Raw genomic sequence first — 20,765 nt, 5'->3', positions numbered from 1 at the left:
GGACCGTGGTGAGGCAGTAATGCGTACCTGCAGTGACAAATTCTACTATAATTTTCCAACTTGTCTTTTGCAGTCATAGTGCACATCAATAGTCATGGTACTTGTATTTCTTACGCACATTACAGTGACAAATTTTTAGGCCCCTTTACAGCCATATTGCATCTACCACTAACAGTACATTCATTCTTTCACAACTGATAACTTGCTTGGCACTCTTTGGCCATCCCTCGAACTTGCGCCATTAAACACCACACCAATGCGTGCTTCAAATTTTGTTCACTTAATGGAGATTAGGTTTGTTCGTTCACCTGTTTTTAGATGCGCTGACGCGAGGGGTGTATAAAGCAAGATAATGATCGTGCATTGTGTATTCCTTGTCGTGCACAGTTTGTTTGTTCGTTTTCTGGCTCTTTATTTTCACTGCACCAGGGAGTGTTGCCAGAGTGATATCTTTCTGCTTATTGGGACCGTTTCTTACTGTAATATTCCTTAAGCTGCCTTATATGTCCAGGCCTCTCCTAACCTGAGAAATAACCGCATTATTGATGAGTTGACATTGCAGTTGACTTGCGACTGTAACACCAATGAGTCAAATTCAGTCTCTCTCTCTCACGCAGTGCCGTTATCGACTTTGCTGCGCACCGGCCGACTGTCGTGTGTGTGTGTGTGTGTGTGTGTGTGTGTGTGTGTGTGTGTGTGTGTGTGTGTGTGTGTGTGTGTGTGTGTGTGTGTGTGTGTGTGTGTGTGTGTGTGTGTGTGTGTGTGTGTGTGTGTGTGTGTGTGTGTGTGTGTGTGTGTGTGTGTGTGTACGCTTGCTTTATCGTCCGCACTGTGGAAACGTGCAGGAAATAGTGAGGTGGCAGTGAGCATACCCGTCTCTCAACGCTGCGCGATCAGCGTCGTCAGCGTGACTCTCCCATCTCGGAGCTGGGCGTTTTCGAGCCGTGTTCGGGAGCGCGCCTGTGTGGCGCCTGCTGCTGCGCTTGAGCGAACTATCGGGTTGTGTATGTGGCGTGCGCTGCTCCCGCTACAGGCGCCACAGCCTAACGAGGTGCCCTGTTTTGGTTTCTTTCGCCTCTCTTCGGGCCAGCGCTCTTCGAGGAAAGAAGAAAACACAGAAAGGGCATCGAGAGATTGGGAAGGCATGCTGTCGTATACCGCGAGGATGCTACATCGTGGGCGGTGACCGCTGCCTTTGCGCACGCCGCGTGCACGATATGGCATGCGCCGCCGCCGCTCAGTCGGCCACCATCATTTGGTGAGCCCGAAAATTTTCGCTCGATCCTGCGGCGGCGCGTGAGCGGTGCCTGGGTCGCTTCGCATCTCTGATGTCTCCGTGATCACGACGCACTACTCGAGCTGTGCGGCGCGACGATTCATATACGCCGTTGACTGTGTGTGTGTGTGTGTGCCTCACTGGCGCTGTTTATGGATTCCATCGCACGGCGTTGTAGTGTTGTGTGACGCTCCGTCGCACCTACGGACGATTCTCTCGGTGATGAACCTTGGAGGCGACCTGCTTTGCTGACATTTTCCTTTCCTGCCGTCCACCAGTGCTCGGCGTTTCACGGACGCGCAGCTTGGCGGAGGGTCGCCGTCCTCATCGGCTGCACACGGGGTTGCGGAGTCTTGACAGCGCTATTCTTAATATCGAGGGAGCCGGCGCGCGGCACTTTCCAAGAAGAACGCGCGGACTCGAGTGGGTTCGTGGTCTGAAGATATCCACGTGTTTTTTGCGTGCGTGTTTTGCGCTTCTGCGTGCGTGTGTGTGTGTGGTCCGCGGCGTGTCACTTAGCGCGTTTTTTGCGCGTCAGACTTGCTTGTGGTGTGTAAGCCATTTCACGCAAAGGCTACGTGTTCATGCGGAACAATTTGGGTCGACTCGGAGAATTCTATCATTCAGACACGCAGGTAGTTTGTGTCATCGCTCGCCGTGTATTGGTCCGGGTGTCGCCTATTTCCTGTGGCGCATGAAGTGGCTATGGCTTCTGGAGGTGTCTGCTACATGAACCTAAAGTGAGCGGCTCACAAAACGACTAGTGTGTCGAGAAGGCGTGCATAAGAATTCACGTTACGAAACACATTCCGCTTAGTACTGGCAGGCGCACTTTGTTCGAAGCCCTGAGCGCACGTCCAGCGTGTTACTTGCATCACATGTCGACAGCGTACTTAGCTGCGCCTCTTCGTGCTTCACATATCAGTGCCGTCGCGCCGTTCCTTGCGCCTACTTTTTGTGTATAACAGCTCCCTTATTTAGCCGCTGCCTAGACCTTGGCCTCAGGCTGCGCCCTGCTCGGTGGACTGCGAAAGCGCAGGGCTTAGCGCCCTTCCCGTGTGATACGGGTCGTTGCTCGCAGCCAATTGGTCCGCAGTATAGACGGCGGAAAACGAGACCGCTTCGCGTAGCGGAATCGTTCGCCGTGTTCGTTTTGGTTCGAGCACGCGGAAGGGACCTTGACATCTGCGTTTGCTCTTGGACCGCTTGGATCGCGTATTACGTTGTTTCATCAACGCGCGATTGTGCAGAAGAACTTCCGTTGTGTGCTGCTTGCGGGGAACAGCGCTGCAGACATAAGGGTCGGGTGTCTTTGCCAGTCATCGACTCCACGCCGGACTTCGCCGCCTTCAGATTGTGTCTGCAGCTTCTGTGGCGCGCGCCAGGAACCCGGCATCGAACAGTCAGTCTGCAACGGCGTTAATTGTGAATTGTGGTGGTTTACACACGTTGCGTAAACGCGTGCCGATACGCTTAGCGTCTACAGAGGCCGAGCGGCGTTCCTTAACGGCGTCTCGCGCGGACCCTCTGCTGTGTTCCCAAGTGTCCGCGCACAACGGATGGTTGGCATCTTCTGACGCGGCAACAAGTGCGTGCGCGTTGCCGAACCTTACAACCCTCCTGCAAGCTGAGCGTGCAGTTGATACGGTGGACACTTTGTGCTCGCACGAAACGCGTTATCTACGCGCTGTATACGACTGCAGCTGCGTTTGATCTTCGGTGATACACGGTGGCATGGGACTCCACCGGGGCGTCGGTGCCTTGCTGGCTTCCAGGAGGAACAACCATCAGCGCGGTTCTCTTTCCGTCTGCTTCCGAAGCACGCGGGTTTCACGCGTCGAAGTGTCCTCCTCGTTCCGGCTTTCCGTCCGTCGCCGGCTGTGGCGCGCCCTGGCCCGCGCCGTCAACGAACTGGCAGCCAGCATCGACGCGGTACGTGCACGCGCCGGGCCCCTGCCTGCTTTGATCGAGGTAACGGTGTGGACAGTGAGCGTGCAGGGTCGGGGCGACTTATCGCGCTTCGTGCCCGTTTGACGAAGTGTGCCTCGACTGGCGCGCGCATTTCCCTACGGTCTTGCTATAGCGTTCGATGTTTTTATGCCTGTTGCGCAATTTGCACAAAAGTAAAGCATTGAGCGAAAGTATTTAGTTTCTTTTTTTCTTTGGTTGCCTGGGTTGCCATGCGGCATAATGTAAAGAGATTGTAAGCGGGGGAGGGGGTCGTCTCACGCAGATACTGTAACAACGCGAAGACGAGTACCGAGGGAGCCCGAGTTTTGTTAATCACTACCATATGAAGCTAACAGATAATGAAGCAAAGCAAAGCAAAGCATAGGGGAAGTTATTGTTTTAATTGAAATGTAGAAATAATAACAAAGGATAATGAAAGCGGACGAAAAAAGAATAAAAAGAAACCTATCTACTAAACAAGTTCCTGCCGGTGCGAGCCCACCAGTGGCAACTTCTTTAGCGGATTTTCTCTGGCAAGTTTACATTCATTCGTGCAATGATGGGAATAGTGGTGGATGCATGGTAGCCGAAGTGCTTATTGAGGGGGTAAAAAGTGGAGAATGTGGCTTAGTTTGCAAATGGCTAGTGTGCGTGCGTGCGTGCGTGCGTGCGTGCGTGCGTGCGTGCGTGCGTGCGTGCGTGCGCGCGCGCGCGTGTGTGTGTGTGTGTGTGTGTGTGTGTGTGTGTGTGTGTGTGTGTGTGTGTGTGTGTGTGTGTGTGTGTGTGTGTGTGTGTGTGTGTGTGTGTGTGTGTGTCGTAAGAAATTTAGCTTTCGGGTAAGCGCTGTAGTGTAATTTCTAGCCGTCTGACATTCGCGGAAATGAAGTTGGGAGAAGAGTAGGCGCGAAAAGGTTTAGCGCGGAATGCAGAGAGGTCTGTTTCACCGTGTCGTATTGCGCCTGTGTGTACACATAACCTTTCCACCTGCCTGCGTCTGCTTCGGGTCACCGATCGGGCCGGCATTAGCGAGGCGCCGGCTCTAGCGGCCCGGAACAGTGCCTGCAGGGGGCTTCCTTTCGGTTGCGCTGCCGAAGGGGGGTGAACCGATGTCCTGGCTCCCCCCCCCCCCCTGCCCACGCTCTCTTCCTGCATCCCGCGTGGCATGGGAGCAGTATTGTGTGACCGACAGCGCGGCCAATGCCGGCGAGGAGCATCGAGTTGCTTGCGGCGCACGTTCTCCCCGTTTTGTGGCGTCCACAGATCGTGTGATGTTCGGGACTGCACTTTCTCTGCTGAGGCGAAAATGTCCACTCGCGATCGCCAGCATAGGGTGCTCGTCGCTGCAACCGTACTCTGGTTGCGGGAACATCTTATGTGGGCCTAGATACGTGCACGCAAACGCAACTTTCCTTGCGTTGCGTCGCGACGTTGGTTATTGCGGAAAGCCAGAAAACAAATCTCGAGCTTAGATCCCCAAATGGGCAGATCCGGCAGGTCGACCGACGCTTACACTGCAGCGGACCTTGCTTCGATAGAAGGGTCAAACTTTGTGTCGTGGAATCGTTGTTCGTTACTTGCGCGCGTTCACTGCCCAAATTGCTCGCTGTTTTTCCTTTTCGCACCGCGAACTTTGTATTTTTTCGTACAGAGCCGTGCTTTTCGAGGTGAATCCTCGATGTGCCCGCCGTTGCGGTATGCGCAGTTCACCTAGGTCCGCCGTGCCTGCATTTCAGCCTTAAACCTCCTCACCTCGGCGGCATCCGTCAAGGAGGAAGGGCTGAGAGTATAATGTTTGCCTTGGCCCAGCGGCGAAAGTGGCGAGTTACTTGAGCGATCGAAGGTCGATGCATGCCGCTGGTGCCTCGTGAGAAAAAGCCCCTACTCTTTCCAGTGTCCTAGGTTCGCCCACCTGTTCTTTATGCGTGCGCCTTTAGTTCTCGGAACAAGCATTCATTACAAAGGACGTTGCGGAAACTATAATAAACATCGCGTGGGGTGTGTTCCTGAAGTTTCTTAAGCCGCTCGATATTGGTGACGGATTTACGTTTGACCGACCGACAGTGCTGGTTCGCGGCCGAAGAAGCTGCTTTTCGATGAGAGAGAGAGAGAGAGAGAGAGAAAATAAATGTGCAACAACCCCGATAGCCCGTCTGCCCTGAATTAAGTGCACCGTTGTAGAATCGTTCATCTGAAATAGTTCGGCGCCTTCCAGTAAAGCTCCTCTGATATATATAGCCTAACTAACTTTTGTACGTAGAGCTCTTAGTGAATTGTTCCCTTTTGAAAACATGTAGGGCGGAGGACGCGCTATATATATATATATATATATATATATATATATATATATATATATATATATATATATATATATATATATATATATATATATATATATATATATAGATATATATATTCTGTGGTTTCGATTTCATTTCTTCCCGAACTCGAGTTGCGGCGCGTTCGCCTCGAGCTAAACCAAGCGACCTGTTGCGCCGCACGCGCACTGGCCTCGTGATTCTGCAGACGCTGATCGCTGGAGGAACATCTCGAGGGATGCAGGGGCTCGAAGCACGCGCTCGTATCGCTGACGGCCGAGTGCCATGCCCCCGCGTCGTGCCCACTTCCGAGCTTCCCCTCGAAGTGATTAGGAGGCGACTGTGGAACCGGTTCGCCGGATCTTTTTTCCGTGCCGCCGTGGGCCGATCCCGGGCCTGCTGCCTCTGTCAGTCGGACTGCGGGGACAGGACGACGAACGGCTCGGAGGCACGCGCGCGCGGCGTTGGAGCTCACGTTGGCTTTCGACGATATGTGCACGACTCCTCGGAACAGTCACGCAAGAGGGAGAGGGCGAAAAAAAAAGAGCTAACAGGAGAAAAACTCGAGCGACGCTCATTTCATGATCCAAGTAGTGCTCGCCGCTCAAGGACTGTGGTGCAAGTGACCAGCTCCGGGAATTTTGCTGCGTCCTTTGCCGACTGTTGGAGAAGGACCACGCCCTTGTCGCGCCGGCGTGGGCCGCAGGCGAAGGTCTGCCCACTGCACCGAAGTTGGGGGCGAGGCCTCCGCTGCATCTGTGCGTTTTTTTTTTTTTTTTCCCCGCCTTGCAGTCATTGCAATAGGCTTTCCCGAGCGAGATCCATCCCTCCGGTACTCGCTTCCTGTGAATACGGTGGGCACAAAAGAAAAAGCGGGATGGGAAGGAATCGTTGCTCTCTCTCTCTGCTTAGCTTGTAGAATGTTCGTGCTGGCTGGACGTTTCTTTGTGATGGTTCGCGTGCGTGTTTCTGTAGTTTTCGATGAACTGAAGGAGTAGGAAAACATAAGGGGTGGCAATAAAAGGAACCCTTATAGTTTAACGCGTGTATGTATTGATCTGGTCCCAATACTGTGGCTATAGCTCTTATGCCAACTTAATAATTTGCGCACGGCCCTCTCCAGGTTGATCGTTCCGCAAGTCCTTTTGTTCTGTTCAACACGCAAACAGTTGTAAGGGGACGTATCACTAGATGGAAGACGGGGACTGGCACAGATGCTAACCTATATATTGTGTCGGTATGCGGCGCGTTTTGTACGTTTGCCTAATTACTTCGGCTCATATTTCGTGTTGACTCCCGGAAGCCACGTTGATCGTGTGTCCGTACAATTAGTCACCTGCCGAGCCATCTTGTTCGCCATGTAACGAGTAATCTAGTAAGTAGCATTCCTCCTTCCGCTAATGTTCGGCAATGTCACCAGTGACCACGGTGTAGTTGAAATGTCGGCAGTGGTGCGAGGCAGTCATGGTGCCCGTTCCTCCCCCCTCCTTTTTTTTTCTCTCTCCATTACTACGTTTTGGTGTGAGTAAATATTAACGCGCATCGTGTCCTGCTGGCACCGACAGTTCAGTGATGCATTTGTGCTCTTCTGATTTCACTGACAGGAAGAACTGCCGTCATCTTTGTTTCACGTGCCCATTCGGCGCAATGTCTTGCGGGAGCACAGAGGCAGCGAGAACGTGCGTCTTAAACGCGCATTTTAAAGGTGCGTTAGCCGTTGATGCCGCATTGAATGTGAATCACTGGCTAGGATTGAGCTGCCTGACCTTCTCCAGCAAATATTTCACTTTTATTTTTTGTTCCAACTTTTTCCGTTTCAGTATTCGCTCGAGGCTTGATTCTGCTGTGCGTCACCCGAGTTTTACGAAAAACTGCAGTTCATTTCCCGAGTCTACTGCCATCTCTGCGGAGGAACTTCTGTTTTTCTTTCTCTTATTTTTCCCCTGGGTATTGCTACGCTGCCGTACGTGCTCTCCATACGTGTTCGTGCGCTAGCTGCCAGCGCGCTGTCCTATCCCGGGTGCGCTACCGTCGTATAGCATACACAGATAATTCAGCGATGCCATTGACTTCGCAACACTTGCATGGTTGTTACGCTAACGGCTCTCATTGTGCAAAGTCGTGCCTGCACCCATGTTAAACAACGGAGCGAACCCGCAGTTTCGTTGTGTAGGTTCAAGGTCTCGGGGCTTACAGAGCTGCTTGATGATGGGGATCTTCATCCTGGCGACCCCCAATGGGCCTCCTCGTTTCGCACTGCTCCGTGGGGCTCCTCATCGGCACAGCCCGAGGGCCGCTGTGCCAAGCGCCTCAGTAGTGGCGTGCAGTACGCGAACGAAGCCACCTTTGGGAGCTCGAAAGCACCACAGTGGCCCTCTAGCCTTCTTCTGGTCCGCTTGTAATATTCTCAATCGTAGAGGCGCGATTAATTTGGGCCTAATCAGCATGGAGATCCGATGAAGCCTGGAGTTCTAGGGGTATTTATACCGCCTTCGAGGACAGAGTTACGTCGCGTGTAGTCTCCTTTTTCGGCCCTGCTGCACGAAACTGGTTGCGAGGAAGACGCGACCAGGCCTTCTACGTGGCCGGACTGGGACGCTTGGCCTTGGGCGATCCGCGCGGCATCCCTTTGCCTGCGCGACCGGCCACTTCTTGCCGGCCGTGCCAACGATCAATGGCCGGTACCGACCTCTCCGCGGCTTGAGGAAGGAGGAGAGAGAGCCCCCTCCTCGTTGACTCCAGCCGCCTACTACGTTGCGTGAGCGGCTCGGACGCCGTAACGAGAAACAAGAAACCAAGAGGGAACGAGTCATAGCCGGCACGGAATTAATGAGGACGAGAAGAGCGCGGCGGGACGCGTGGCCGAACGACGGAGCGCTCGGGGTGCTTCTCGGGCTGGCCCCGCTGCAATCAGCGGGTCTTCTGCGAACGGGAGTGGGATGAGCTGGAGGAGGTCACGCTGTGCCGTGGCTATTAGGGCAACTCGGAGGACAGCCGGAAGCCTTGCAGTGAGCTCGAGGTGCTGAAGCGTTTGTTCGGCTGATGCGATATCGTCTTGCACACTTGTCGCCTCTTCTATTGCTGCTCCTTCCATTGTTTTTTTTCTTTTAATCCAGTCTCCTGCAGCTCGCTTGCGTATAGCGGAACAGCTGCTTACGTGCTTTGCAAGAGCCTATACCGATCCTTCTGTCGCATTGCTTTTGTGTGTGGCATTGCCCCTTCCCCCTGCCCCCAATTCTGGCACTTTGCGCGCAGTTCAGTAGCTTGTCATTACTGTCGGCACCATAGAGTCAATTCTACTTGCAGCGACGCCTAGCAGTCTGTCGTTTCCGACATGGACGGTGACCGGAAGAAACGCCTGCTCTGGGAAGCCCTTAGCGGGCTCGCGTCACATTTCGTGGCTTACTTTGCTCTTTAGTGCTCGCGTTCACGGCGACATCCGCATCGTGGGATCAAATACAGGCTGTAAGAATTGGCCAAGCTGTAAGCGTCCTTCCGTGCCCGACAAGACAAGTGTCGCTTGTATTGCGGAAGCGGCCTGGGGCACGCCCCGGAGATGGGGCTGGTCGAACGAGACGCCCTATGTGGGCTGCGTCGCCCAAAGCGTGACTGTAAACGGGCTCGTCAACGACGCACTGCCGCGACAGGCGCGTGACTGCAGGAACGCACCTACTTGCGTATGCCGAAGGATTCAAGCACGAAGGTTGCGCCATCTCTGCCGAGGTGGCGGTGCGTCGCCTGCGTTCAAGGGTACCTGTGCGAAGGGCCTTAGTCGCTGGCGACATCCCGACGCTCGACTGTACACCGCCCGTGCAGCTCCAACGCAGCTGTCAGGGGCGATTGCAAGAAGCCGAAATATCGCTGGGTCAATGGTCCCCGTCTCATCGCTTCACTTAAAATGACGCGCTCTGCAGGGGCTACGCGAGTAGCCGTAGCTTATTAAAGGAAGAAGAAAAAAAGTCTGCATTCCTCGGAGGTGCGACGAAGTAGTGAACTCTGCATTCGGCGTAAACAGCTCGCTGGAAGATAGGCTCTCCCTACGGCGTCCGACTCGGACGGAGTAGGCTGCGTGACGGCGTCATTGCGCTTTGTGCCGGCGTTGTTGACTGCGTGCATTGGGGCATGTCACTATAAAGTGGATTCGCAGTCGCGGGGAGGGGGGCTGCCGTGGAGGGCTGTTTCCTTCTCTCCCTACGTTCCAGGCTCTGGTTTCCCATCACACGTGGCGAGAGAGAGGCGCAGTGCTTCGATGTGCGCGAGAGAGCGGGTGGTAGGAGAGGTTGCCCACCGTAGAAGTGGCCGGCCTTCTTTCTTTCTTGTGTTGGCTTGCATTCCCGCCGGGAGGGGGGAGTCGTTCTCTGTAGCCGGGCTTTTCATCCACGCCGCTTGGGCAAGGGCGGGGAAAGTGGGCGCATTGCTTCTGCCGCCGCCTGGCTGCCCGGCCGGCCAAGGAGACGCTGTTGGCCGCCGCTTCTTTCGCCGTCGCCGCTAGCAGCCGGCAACGTAGCAGCGTCCCGCCGAGGCGGACCGGGCCCTTGTCCGCGCAGCGCATCGTGAAGGAAGCTCGGCCGGCTCTCCGCGAGGCTTCGTCGCCGACGAGTGAATACCTCCCGCCGGCGGATCGTCCGCCGTGACTCGTGGAACGCTTGCGCGCCGACCGTGTGATGCAACGTGGCCCCGATACGACGCTTCGCCTCCTGCCATGATGAGGGCTCTTCATCGCGGACCGCCTTCAGCGTTGCTCGATTGACGTGTTGCTCACAGGACTCGGTGAGGGGCGCGCCCGATAAGCTGGCCGTCTCTCTATTCCGACCACCGTGACGCTCGGGTGACGCGCCGCAGCTACCGCGGCGCTGTTGTCACTCTCCTTATCGTACCTCTTTCGACTGGTCCCGACGGCAGTGTATTGTTTACTTATCGTCGTGTCTGCGCGTGCATTGCCGGAACTGCTACGGCACGACGCCTGATCTGGTATCGCCACTTTGAGAAAAGGAGGCTCGCGTTGGCAGACGCAGTTGATATCATTCGTCGTGTGACAATACAGTGAACACCCAGGTCTTGCTGTGCACCGATAGACTATTTGTGCCGCGTTCGAGAAATGGATAGAACGACGGGGTTTTTATGACCCTTCCCATCGACTGACACAACTGTTGGCTGCATCACGGCCTGGGCGTGGTTCCTGCACTTTTTTGTCTGTTCACCGCAAACGCTTCGTGGTGACGAGTGCCGGGGTTGAAGTTATCTCCCTGTCGGACATCTGGTTTCTACGGCAGAGCGCGGAGGCCATCATCGCTGCTTCTAAGTTCCGCGCGGCCGTCCAAGGCTGTCCTCGGACAACGCATCTGCCAGCGGTGCTCCGCCATGGTGGGCCTGGCGAAGACGTCTTCCTCGGCCGGCTTGTCGGCATCCCGAGCCGACCTGTTCCGCACCGTCTCATCGGCCGGTGCCGCCGCGCTCATGGGCGGCGGAGGCACCGGAGTCCACTATCTCGTCGAGCTCTGGAGAAACGTAGGTTCATTCGCCCGTGCAGTGCGCCTGTATAGCGTGTTTCTCGCACCCACTTGGTCGCTTGGCGAGTGTTTGCATCCGCTGAGCAACATCTAGGCATTCTTCCAACCTTGTGTCGCGTCATAGCGCGCCTCGGGCTTCTGCTGTTGCGAAGTGCCCCCCGGCTTGCAGGGGGCCGCTTGGCAGCAGCTCCTGTCCCGATGGCAGGTTCGTCCGCATTCCTTCGCGAGCGGTAATTCGCTGCGCCGTAGCCTGCGCGCTGCATATATGCAGGTGGGAGGGGGAAAGGTGGTCGTTCCTCTTTGTCGAGTGCTTGTTTTGCTACCCCAAGAAACTGCTGGTGTTTGCGGGCTTGCCTTTTGTACATACAACAGGAACGCAACTCTTCATTTAAGGCAATTGTTAGAAGGTACGAGAAAGCTGTTCGTACTATAGGCCTTGCACGCCGCGAGCACGGCGACTGTGGCATCTCACGTAGGTGCACAAGAGGACTTGCTGCTCTTACTTCTAGGTCTTTTTTTACGTCACTGCTGAGGGGTTGGATAATGCTTGCGTGTACCCTGCAGCCTTTAGAAGTCGTGATAAAAACATTGTCATCAGTTAGCCTGGGGTGAGAGGTGGTAGGGTGCGATATAGGACATTGGTGCGTACTTTGTACTGGTGGAAGCACAGATAAAGCCGCTGGCCACTGCTGTAATATCTCGCGTGTCGTGCAAATGCAGGACTTCAGGTCCGTGGCTTGTTCTTTGCGAAACAGTGAACTGCGGACGAGTTTCAGCAATTTTTCTTCGCTCTCTTTTTAAAAAATAGAAATCAGGGCAGATAAGCCACCTGGACGGATATCTGCTGCTTCCATGCAAGTGGATATCGGCTACTGTTCTGCTTGCTACGTGAGCTGCAGATGTCTGAGCAGAATATATTTAAGTCTATTGGGGCAACGGCTCACTATGTAAGCCTCGCATGCGAAGTTACACAGTGAGCTGAGTGTGTGTCTCGAACCCGTAACCGGATCTAGTCCTCAGTGATGTCACTGTCTTGGGCCGGTGCTTCTCGCGGAATATCCTTGGCCCTGTGCATTCCCCCTTGAGGGGATGCACGAGTTACCTCACTTACGCACGCGCGATGCTTAACATGCGGCGTGGATTGCGCCTGCATCATCCTTGCCGACGCGCTTGTGCTTATATTGCGTCGACGTCGCTAGGGTACTGAAAATATCGCGTTGTTTGTACAGACGTCGCTGCATCACCGAACAGATGCAACGACGTTTGTATTTGTAAAGCTAGGTATAATTTTTACTTCTTCGGGAAGATGACCAACCTCGCACATATTTGTTTTACATTATCTGTCCGTCGCGGTTAAGATAATACTTGTGCTCTTGTTTGCGTGGAAGATCTTGCGACGTTAGTTTCATCGGTGTGCACCTTATAATTCTTGCATGCCGTTGCGCTTCCCACAATTTCAGATGCGTTTAACCATCTTCGGCCTAATTCCGCTGCTCGGGAAGAACAACGAATGCTAAGCTTCCATAGAACTTGGCGACTTCGTCAAGTGTTCCGAGTTATGCGTGCCATGTAGCGGTAAAGCGACGTACACACGTTGGCACCTCCTCGGAGGCCAATCTTCCGGAAGGAGAGATTGGTGCCCGGATAAGGGAGCTGGTTCCATGGATTGCTGCCGACAACAAAAGCTTGCCAAAACGCCGCTGCTCCCTTTGTCGGCGTTGACCGTCGCCCCGCATTGTTCGCGCGCGCTCACCACCTGTGTGTGTACGACGGGGGACGTTTCTCGTTCCGAGCTGCTTGGGAGTCCCGCATGCTCGGTTCTCGTGTTTTTTTTTTTTTTTCTTCCCTCCCTCCCTGTCTTGCTTTCTGCCTGTCAGCTCCTTTGGTTTTTGTTCTTGTTGCGCGAACTTTAAAGCGTGCAGCACGGCCATTGTGCTTCCAGCGCTGTCCTTTCCGGCTTAACAGGGACCGAGGATGTGTGTTCTTGAGAATGTGCTCGCCGTGGCGAGGCCGACAGGAGAAGGGCATGGCGAGTGCGGACTTCACCGCACCACTCGGATTAGTCCTCCTACGTCGCTGCGTGCCCATTGTTTGTCTTGCCCGCGGAAAAGGAGATAGAAGCGTTTTTCTGCTCGTTGGCCTTTTTCCGGCGCAGACGCTAGCGGCGTCGGCGTATTGCGCGCAACGATTAGGACCCGTCTTTTTCTGACCTGCCGACCGACTGGCTGTGTTGACGGGTCAATTTGTGCGCTACTCGTCCGAGTCAACGCCCGCGACTTGCCTGTTTGACGACGTGTTCAAGCGAAACAAGTTGGTTTTGACTGTCCCCAGTCTGGGCGGCCAGTTTCTTTCCATCCGCCTCATGGTTTACAGCTGATGCCGTCTGCGGGACATTCCTTGTCGTGACGTGTGGCATGCGGTATTATGCGGGCGTAAGTGCAGGGAAAACGTGGAAGAAAAAAAACAACCTGTCTTTTTACAGCGAAACTGTATATAGCTACCCTGCGGCGGTGATCGATGTCCGGCCGTCTACACGTCGCGCCGACACGAAAAAAAATGTTAATCTCCAGTTTTTCGCGAATGCTCTGTAGCTCTCAGTCTAATGTACGTATCTTGGAAAAAATCACACTGCAATTCGTTGTTCAGACGACTCTCATTAAGACGAGTTTTTGATCTACTTGTCATAATTAGTTATTTCACAGTGAAGTTGTAAACGTTACCGCATTCCCGTCTGCTGTGAATACATGGCCGTCTACGGACGGAGCATGGTTACAGAAAACGTCTGTAACTCTGGTTTTATCAAAACTATCCCGAAACAAATTGTATGACAATTCGCCGCTACGACGACTATAACATATTACGCCGAGTTTCATCTACTTTTTACCGATTACGTAGTTCACAGTGAAGTTGTAAATATTGTGGAATTCCCGCCTGTTGTCAATACATGGGCTTCTACGAGAGGGCAACGGACAGCCACATGTTTGCCCGCTAGAATAAAACTCTAGTCCAAGTTTCATTCAGTTAATTAACTAAGAAGTGTGCTCAGTCGCAAATTGCAAACAAACGTGTTATGTTTTGTGCGCTCCTTTGACTGCGCCCCGATCAACGCATATCGTCGCTTGGGTCGAGGCTCGGTTTAACGGCCACCTGCGTCCTATGCAGTTACCACCAGAGGATGTTGTGTGTTGTAGTTACATCATAGTCGCCTTGGCAGACGTTATAATAATAATAATAATTATTATACACATGTATGCATAGATGCGTCGATTGAGGTAAAACACAAAACAGCTTCGCTGCTCGTCCTTCTTCACACAGTAAAAGGGCTGTTTTTTTTTTCTTTTAGAGCAGTGAAGTATATTAAGATTCGGTGGGTCGATGGCCGAGAACAAACACAGCAGAAAGCTAAATATAACCAGCTTGGTGGAACCAGTCGCCACCCCGTTTCAAACGGGATGCTCGTATAATACATCGATGCTCATATCCATCCATCCGTGCATCCATAAGGCGTCGGCGTTTTAGTGTAAACATCAGAAGGATGTTGAGCGCCCAACGAGGATATTCGTTTGCTCGACACCTTTGAGCCCACGAAGGAAACGAAACTAAGCCGGAAGATTCAGCCTAGACTTCATTTGAGCTTCATTCAAAATCGAGCAGCTCGCTTTATTTTATCTATTCCCGCCATTCCAGTGTTACATGTATGAAAATAACCCTGAATCTGCCAGATCTTTCTTTACGCCGCAAATGTGCTCGTCTTTGCCTATTTCACAAGGTTTATCACTCAAACCAGGTGCTCAAGAATCAACTTATCATCCCACCTTCCTACACTTCATCCCGTTCAGACCACAGATATAAAGTTGCCGTCCCATCCTCCCGAACGAACAAGTATCATGATTCTTTTTTACCCCGCACAAGTGTCGACTGGAACCACCTTCCTGCTTCCATCATTCAGATCACAGATGTAACTTCATTCAAAACAGCAGTCTACCACGCTATCGCTTAACGTTGCCTGCATACCATTGTCTGCATATTACATTGCTTTGTATGTACCACTCCTTTCTGTAGTGCCTTAGGGCCTTGAAAGTATGTATAATAAATAAATAAATAAATAAATAAATAAATTGCTCGCGCTGTTTTGGTGTGGGAGCGGGCCCCCGTCATCCCCTCTTTTGGTGTGAGTTGCTTGCATAAACGCTTGTAGATCTAACGTGCGTGCTGCTGGGCTGATGCTTGAGCTACTGTGACACAACCGAGCTTCTGTGACACAACGGGCATAGAAGGCTTCAATGTATTTACATGTGTGTCGTACTTTTCTGTGCATGCACCTCTCATTAACGTTCTCCCCTCGACTAGCATCGTGCATAGCATTCGTCCTCGCGACTCGGAGCTAACAGCTACAAAGCCGTGGGCGTGTCATCCCCTAACGCGCGTCATCCCCATCGCTAACGCAAACAAGTTTCGCATCGTTTAGACTCCAATATTCCGTTGGATCTGCAGTTGTCCTTAAAAAAAAAAAAAATAACATCGCTTTCCGGCACAGTTAACTGCGACAGCATTGTTTGTTTTGCCTCATTTAAGGTCACCCCATTCACCGACCTATGTCCCAGCATGAGGAAATATTGGTCCATCTCTTGTCAAGCGGACTCGAAATACTTAATGTTCACCGTGGGAGCTGGGTCTGAAGTCGTCTTGTACGGTATCAGACGGCCAGTAAGGGCTCAGCTTTTGCGTTTTATCTCCTGCGTTTGGGCGGCGTGGCTGCTTCATCATTGTGCTCAACACAAACTGTTAAAAAAGCGACAGACGCTTTCTAAGCGTTTGCCGAAAGCTTTGCTCTGCAAGTTGCAGTAGTAAGCGCAGTAAGCGGGCGGAAGGCGACTCTGACCTCGCCTGCCGCGGCTTCGTGTATTCGCTCTTTTTTGCACGCTTCGTGACTTGGCTCTGCTGTTAGGTCTGCCTGTGAGTCCCGCGCTCGTCCACCGTCTTAGCTTAACGCTTAATTGCGAAAGCGCCAGACGGACGAACAACTATATTCAACCGACGTGGCATATACAAACTGGAACTGCAGTCTAAGGAAATGAAGACGCAATGGACGGCACACGCTGGGCACGCTGCTTGCGCCTGGTCTTCACTGGTTCAGGTAGAACCGGGCTGTGGTCGGAAATGACTGGCTTCGCGAGAAAGTCTGTCCTCTGTGGTGGCTGTCTCGTTAAGGGGAAACGAGAGGAATGCTGTCCAGTGAAGCGGTTTCGTTCTTTCCGTGTACACGAAGTGCTTGGTATCGACCTCAGGTTGCCCCCTCATCGTCGGTGTTCGTTTATTTCTTTTGGGAAATGATGTCGGGGCGTGTGCCCCTCGCTGTGGGGACGAAAAAAAAAAAAAATGCGTTGCGAAACGGCGCGCGCTGCATCTCGAGGCCAGGCTCCCCTTGCAGCTGCTGTCGTGAGGCCCACCCGCGGAGGTATATTGACGTGGTGGCGCCTGCCCGTCCGGCCGGCCAGCCAGCCAGCGCCGCTTCGCTTTGAGCGTCTTGGCTCTGCCGGACGGGCTCGCAGGCCCTGCTTGGGGTGTGGTGCCCACTCTCTGTTGGTCCGTGGGTGTCGTGTGTGGAAAAAAGCGCGCGCCGAGACAAGGCATGCCAATGCTCGCGGTCGTCGGAGGTGTCCGTAGATTGCCTTCGCCCTGAGCGCCCACGCTCTCTGATCCAGATAGCGGGTGTTCGACCACAGCCGGGGGAAATAAATACAAACGCCGAGACGCGCGGCGCCCGGCGCACGTCTGTGCGACACGTACGCGAAAAGGAATGTCCTCGACGCGAATTGTGGCCGTATACAGCGGCCCCGTCGCGGGTATGTGTGCATTGGAGCTGGACACGGTACATGCTATGTGCAGAAGGGTTGCGGTCTGGGTCAGTTGGTACATATTCTCAAGATTTAAACCAGTCAGAAGGCGTGTGCCACGTCTCTCCTCTGTCTTCTTCTTTTGACTGGTTTAAATGGTATGTGTCACGCGACTGTGCTATCTGTGCTCCCAAGTGCGGTGGCTACGGGCAACTAAGCTTGCGGAGGTGTTCTGCACAAGGAAGACAATTTAGCGGAAAGACCATGTGTACAAGTACATATGACGACACTATAATGAGTTACCAAATAAAATATCGAAACTTTCCGACACAGGACAGCCCAAGCGCGGCCGCGTTTTTTAGAGAACGTTTGCAAAGGCAGCACGGGTAACCAGTCAGAGCTGTGACCGGCAACCTCGGAACTTGCTGCTGACGTGATTTGCCTGCAGCGTTTTCCGTTGTCGCAAGACGAAGTAACCCGAACCCATTAAAAATAATCATAATAAAAAAGACGCAACATAAGTATTAGCCAGACATTCAGCATGGTTATAAATAATAATAAAAAAATACGCGAGGCGCGGTTTCCGTGCGCTGATAGCGTCAATTAAAATAGTCCCGCTTTCTTGTCCATGTGTTGGCGTTACTTATACAGTCTGCTTGAGGGTGCGATAAACTTGGTTGATGGTAAATTGGAACGTATTTGAAGTATCTCTCATTGTGTTCGACCATTCACGTTCTCATCTGTCGCGGGCGCCAGTAAATGGCGCGAATCACAGCACTCGCGCAGAATCACCTGAGGCGAACCCATGTGACCCGCCTTTTTCGGTTTTCTTGCACATGCAGCAGTGCAAAGGCGTTGCGCGTTTACACTAACCGTGTATTTGGATATCTGGTGGTGGCTGTATATGAAGTAGCCCAATACAACGCTCCATCCAGGTGCTCGTAATTAACTGCTGGATGTTGCGCCACCAGCGGACAAAAGAAATGTTTAACAATGCGGAGTTCGCTTAAGTGAGTGAATATATATACTGATCGCCATTCCGTTAAAATTGTGTGACGCGTCCCGTGCCACGAGTCTTGCGCGTAATGCGCGCGTCTTGCCTGCAAAGTATGTGGCAACCATTGCATGGCGTATGTGAGGGCATCTCACCGCAGCCGCTCTTTCAGGAAGGCTGCCTAATGATAATGAGCGCCGGTTTCATACATCCGATTGCGCTGAGCCCAGTGAGAGGTTGTTTCTCACGAGAAACGGTGCTTTGTGCCTTCTTTGCATTGCTCCTTGGACTGATTAATCCTGTTCAAACTGCCGTGAAGGAACATGACGCGCGTAGAAGCTTTCGTGCTGCGTCACTGTGGTTCCACAAAGAAGGTTTCGAAACGAGCGACGCGCTTGCGTTTCTGAAACACCTGCAGCTCTCGCCGCCAGTGCATAGTAATAAGCGCAGATGTTTTGAGCAAGAAAAACCACGGGCCAAGCACACAATATTCCCGATCGACCTTGCGTTTCGACTGCTGCGGCTACCAGTCATTTGCCGGGTCAAGTAATGTATTCCCAATCGTGTGTTGTATTACTATACTCAACTGGTTGTATTTAGGGACAGTTTTCAAGAGCCGAGCCTGCGTGCGCGTGTATTGTGCGCGAGAAGCCCCTCGCCGTCTTTAGGTTAAGTCTGCTCAGCACGATCTGTCGATTGACTAGTTGATCGATCGATCGGGTTTAACGTCCAAGAAGCAGCACGAGAACTGTGTTAGGCGTGTCCGATCAAAAAGTGTGTACAAGGGATCGCGGCTCTCTCGCAGAGACAAATTTGAAGACTTGGTTATTTTTCACAACTATGTGGCTTGAAAAAGAAATGCATATATCTGGCAACACTGCATGGACAGCTCGTTGGGGCGGGAAATGAGCGCAATTTAAATGGTCGGTAGAATTAAACACACTTTCTGCGTTCGAGAGACTTGACCCACATTGTACCGTAGAGAACGTGACATTACTGGAGCGAGCCCGATCATTGCGAGAGGAGTGTTGACCCAGCGGGCGTCTTCGTTCAGTGGCCCATGACTGTTGCTGGTTGTGGTTCTGCCTTGACCTGCCTGCCTTGTGAGCCTCATCGGTGCAACGTTTCGGGCAACCTATATATATATAGGCCTACAAAGGCTCCATGCTTCGCGAGTCTTAACAAAAAATAATTGTGCAGTTTTTATAGAGCGCATACGTTTGTGTACGATGTTTTAGCTCGTCGGTAGCCACCGAGCTGCCGTCCGGGCTAGGTCAGCGCAGGCGCCGCCTTGATGTCTCGTTAATTACCGGTATGCTGACAGTCTGGTTTCATTTCCCCATCACGGCGTGCACATTTTGAACGTCTCGTTGTTTTCTCAGGCTGCCCACTTCGCTATGCAGGCAACGTGCGTGCACTCTCTACATTCTCTTCCTGCTTCTCGCACGAGACAGCGTGCTGCTATGACTTGGAGAATGTGCCTGTGTGCAGCTTCCGGTTCAAATCTGTGCCCGTGTGAACCTGTTAAATGCGCTCGTTTCTGGTTGAGTACCCCCGCGTGGCATTCATGCGCTGCTGTGGGGAGGCAACGCCCGTGCATGTGTGCTATTCAGGTTTCTTTAATTTCGTTTGGCCAACACCTTGTCTGACCCGGTTTTTAAACGTTGAAGGAAAAAGACATAATTTTTTTTTTTTTAGATGTCAAATTCATGCTTTTCTGCGTCGTGTGTCGACGGCGGAGAAATGGCCGCTTATACATCGTGCTTGGCATATATTTTGTGGCTGCTAACCTGCTTTGCATTCGGATGAAGTCTTTGCGGTGTCATTCGCTTTGTACTTTGTTCTTGTGTACTTCAATAAGTTAACTACGTCGAAAACTTTTTACTTCTTTAATTCCTTATGCTTGCTGGGCCTCTTGGCGCTTCAACACGTGTGTAGCAATCGCATTCCTCAGGTAATGACGCCAGCGCGAAGCGCATTTTATTTTACTGAATGTGCGGCCAAAGTTTTCCAGGCTTGACTTGCGCTTCTCAGAAGAGGCGAGTGCCTTAATACTTACAGCAGTTGTAGGTTGATTGCAAAGTTGGTGCACTTCTTAAGGAGCAACTGTTTGTTGTGTCGTCGTTTCGGCCCGAGTCCGGCCTTTCTCTAGACAGAAAAGCAAATGTAGTGTTTTTATACCACTTTCCACAGGTTAACCAAAAAAAAAGTGTGTTAGAGAGAGAGAGAGAGAGAGAGAGAGATTTACGCGAGTAGCCACTGGAGAGTTTGTGTAAGGGCTCTAACGAGTGCGCGATTTTAGGTTCGGCTAAGCGAGCGGACGCAGCACGAGAAGCGGTTCCAGATAAAAAACGTGAACAGGGCCACAGTGCACGCGGTGTCGTTTTTTGTCTGCTGGAGTGGACGACGGCGTCCCGCCGCGGCGCCCGCGAGGAGCGAGAATAAACATTTATTTGGCAAAACAAGTAGGAAGGAAGGCGTGGCGCCCGTAAGCCGGCTCCAGTTGATGCCGCGGTGCGCTGCGTGCTTGTTTGCGTCACCCTAACGGGCTTCGTTCCCGTACCCAGGAGGAAAGGGTTGGGAACCAAAGTGGTGACGCGCCGACGTAAGTGAAATCGTTGTTCAAAGCACGTGCGGGACAACTCTGCAAGAACGGGCGCCTCCAGCTGACCTGCAGTTAAAGAGGAGAAAAAGTGTATGAAACAAACAAACAAAAAAAAAAAACATTAACGGCATTAAAAGAACTAGGTGAGCGGTAAGTCGCCGTATAACAGGATCGCCGGAAGCATTTGTCTCTGCGTGCTGACCTGTCACGCTGTGCAGAGTGCGGACAACAGGCGGAGCCGCAGAGCGTGGCGTGTATACGTAAGCCAGTTAGAGATG

General features: G+C 52.6%; 1 protein-coding gene across 5 annotated transcripts in view; it reads left to right on the top strand.

Moving 5' to 3' along the window:
• Positions 1-20,765, top strand: part of Cip4 (formin-binding protein 1-like Cip4) — a 229,337-nt gene that overhangs the window by 153,497 nt on the left and 55,075 nt on the right. Inside the window, exon 1 of one of the 5 annotated variants that reach the window (XM_075685687.1) lies at positions 10,059-11,049. The exons of the other annotated variants lie outside the window; for them this stretch is intronic. Coding sequence (XP_075541802.1) covers positions 10,903-11,049 — 147 coding nt within the window. The 5' untranslated portion in view covers positions 10,059-10,902. Of the gene's footprint in view, positions 1-10,058; positions 11,050-20,765 lie in introns of those variants that run through there. 5 annotated transcript variants of the gene reach the window in all.

Source organism: Dermacentor variabilis, chromosome 1 (assembly GCF_050947875.1).
Source record: "Dermacentor variabilis isolate Ectoservices chromosome 1, ASM5094787v1, whole genome shotgun sequence".
In the NCBI taxonomy this organism is placed as follows: domain Eukaryota; kingdom Metazoa; phylum Arthropoda; class Arachnida; order Ixodida; family Ixodidae; genus Dermacentor; species Dermacentor variabilis.
The sequence above is the reverse complement of the archived record's forward strand: the minus strand, read 5'-3'. Positions and strand labels throughout refer to the sequence as shown.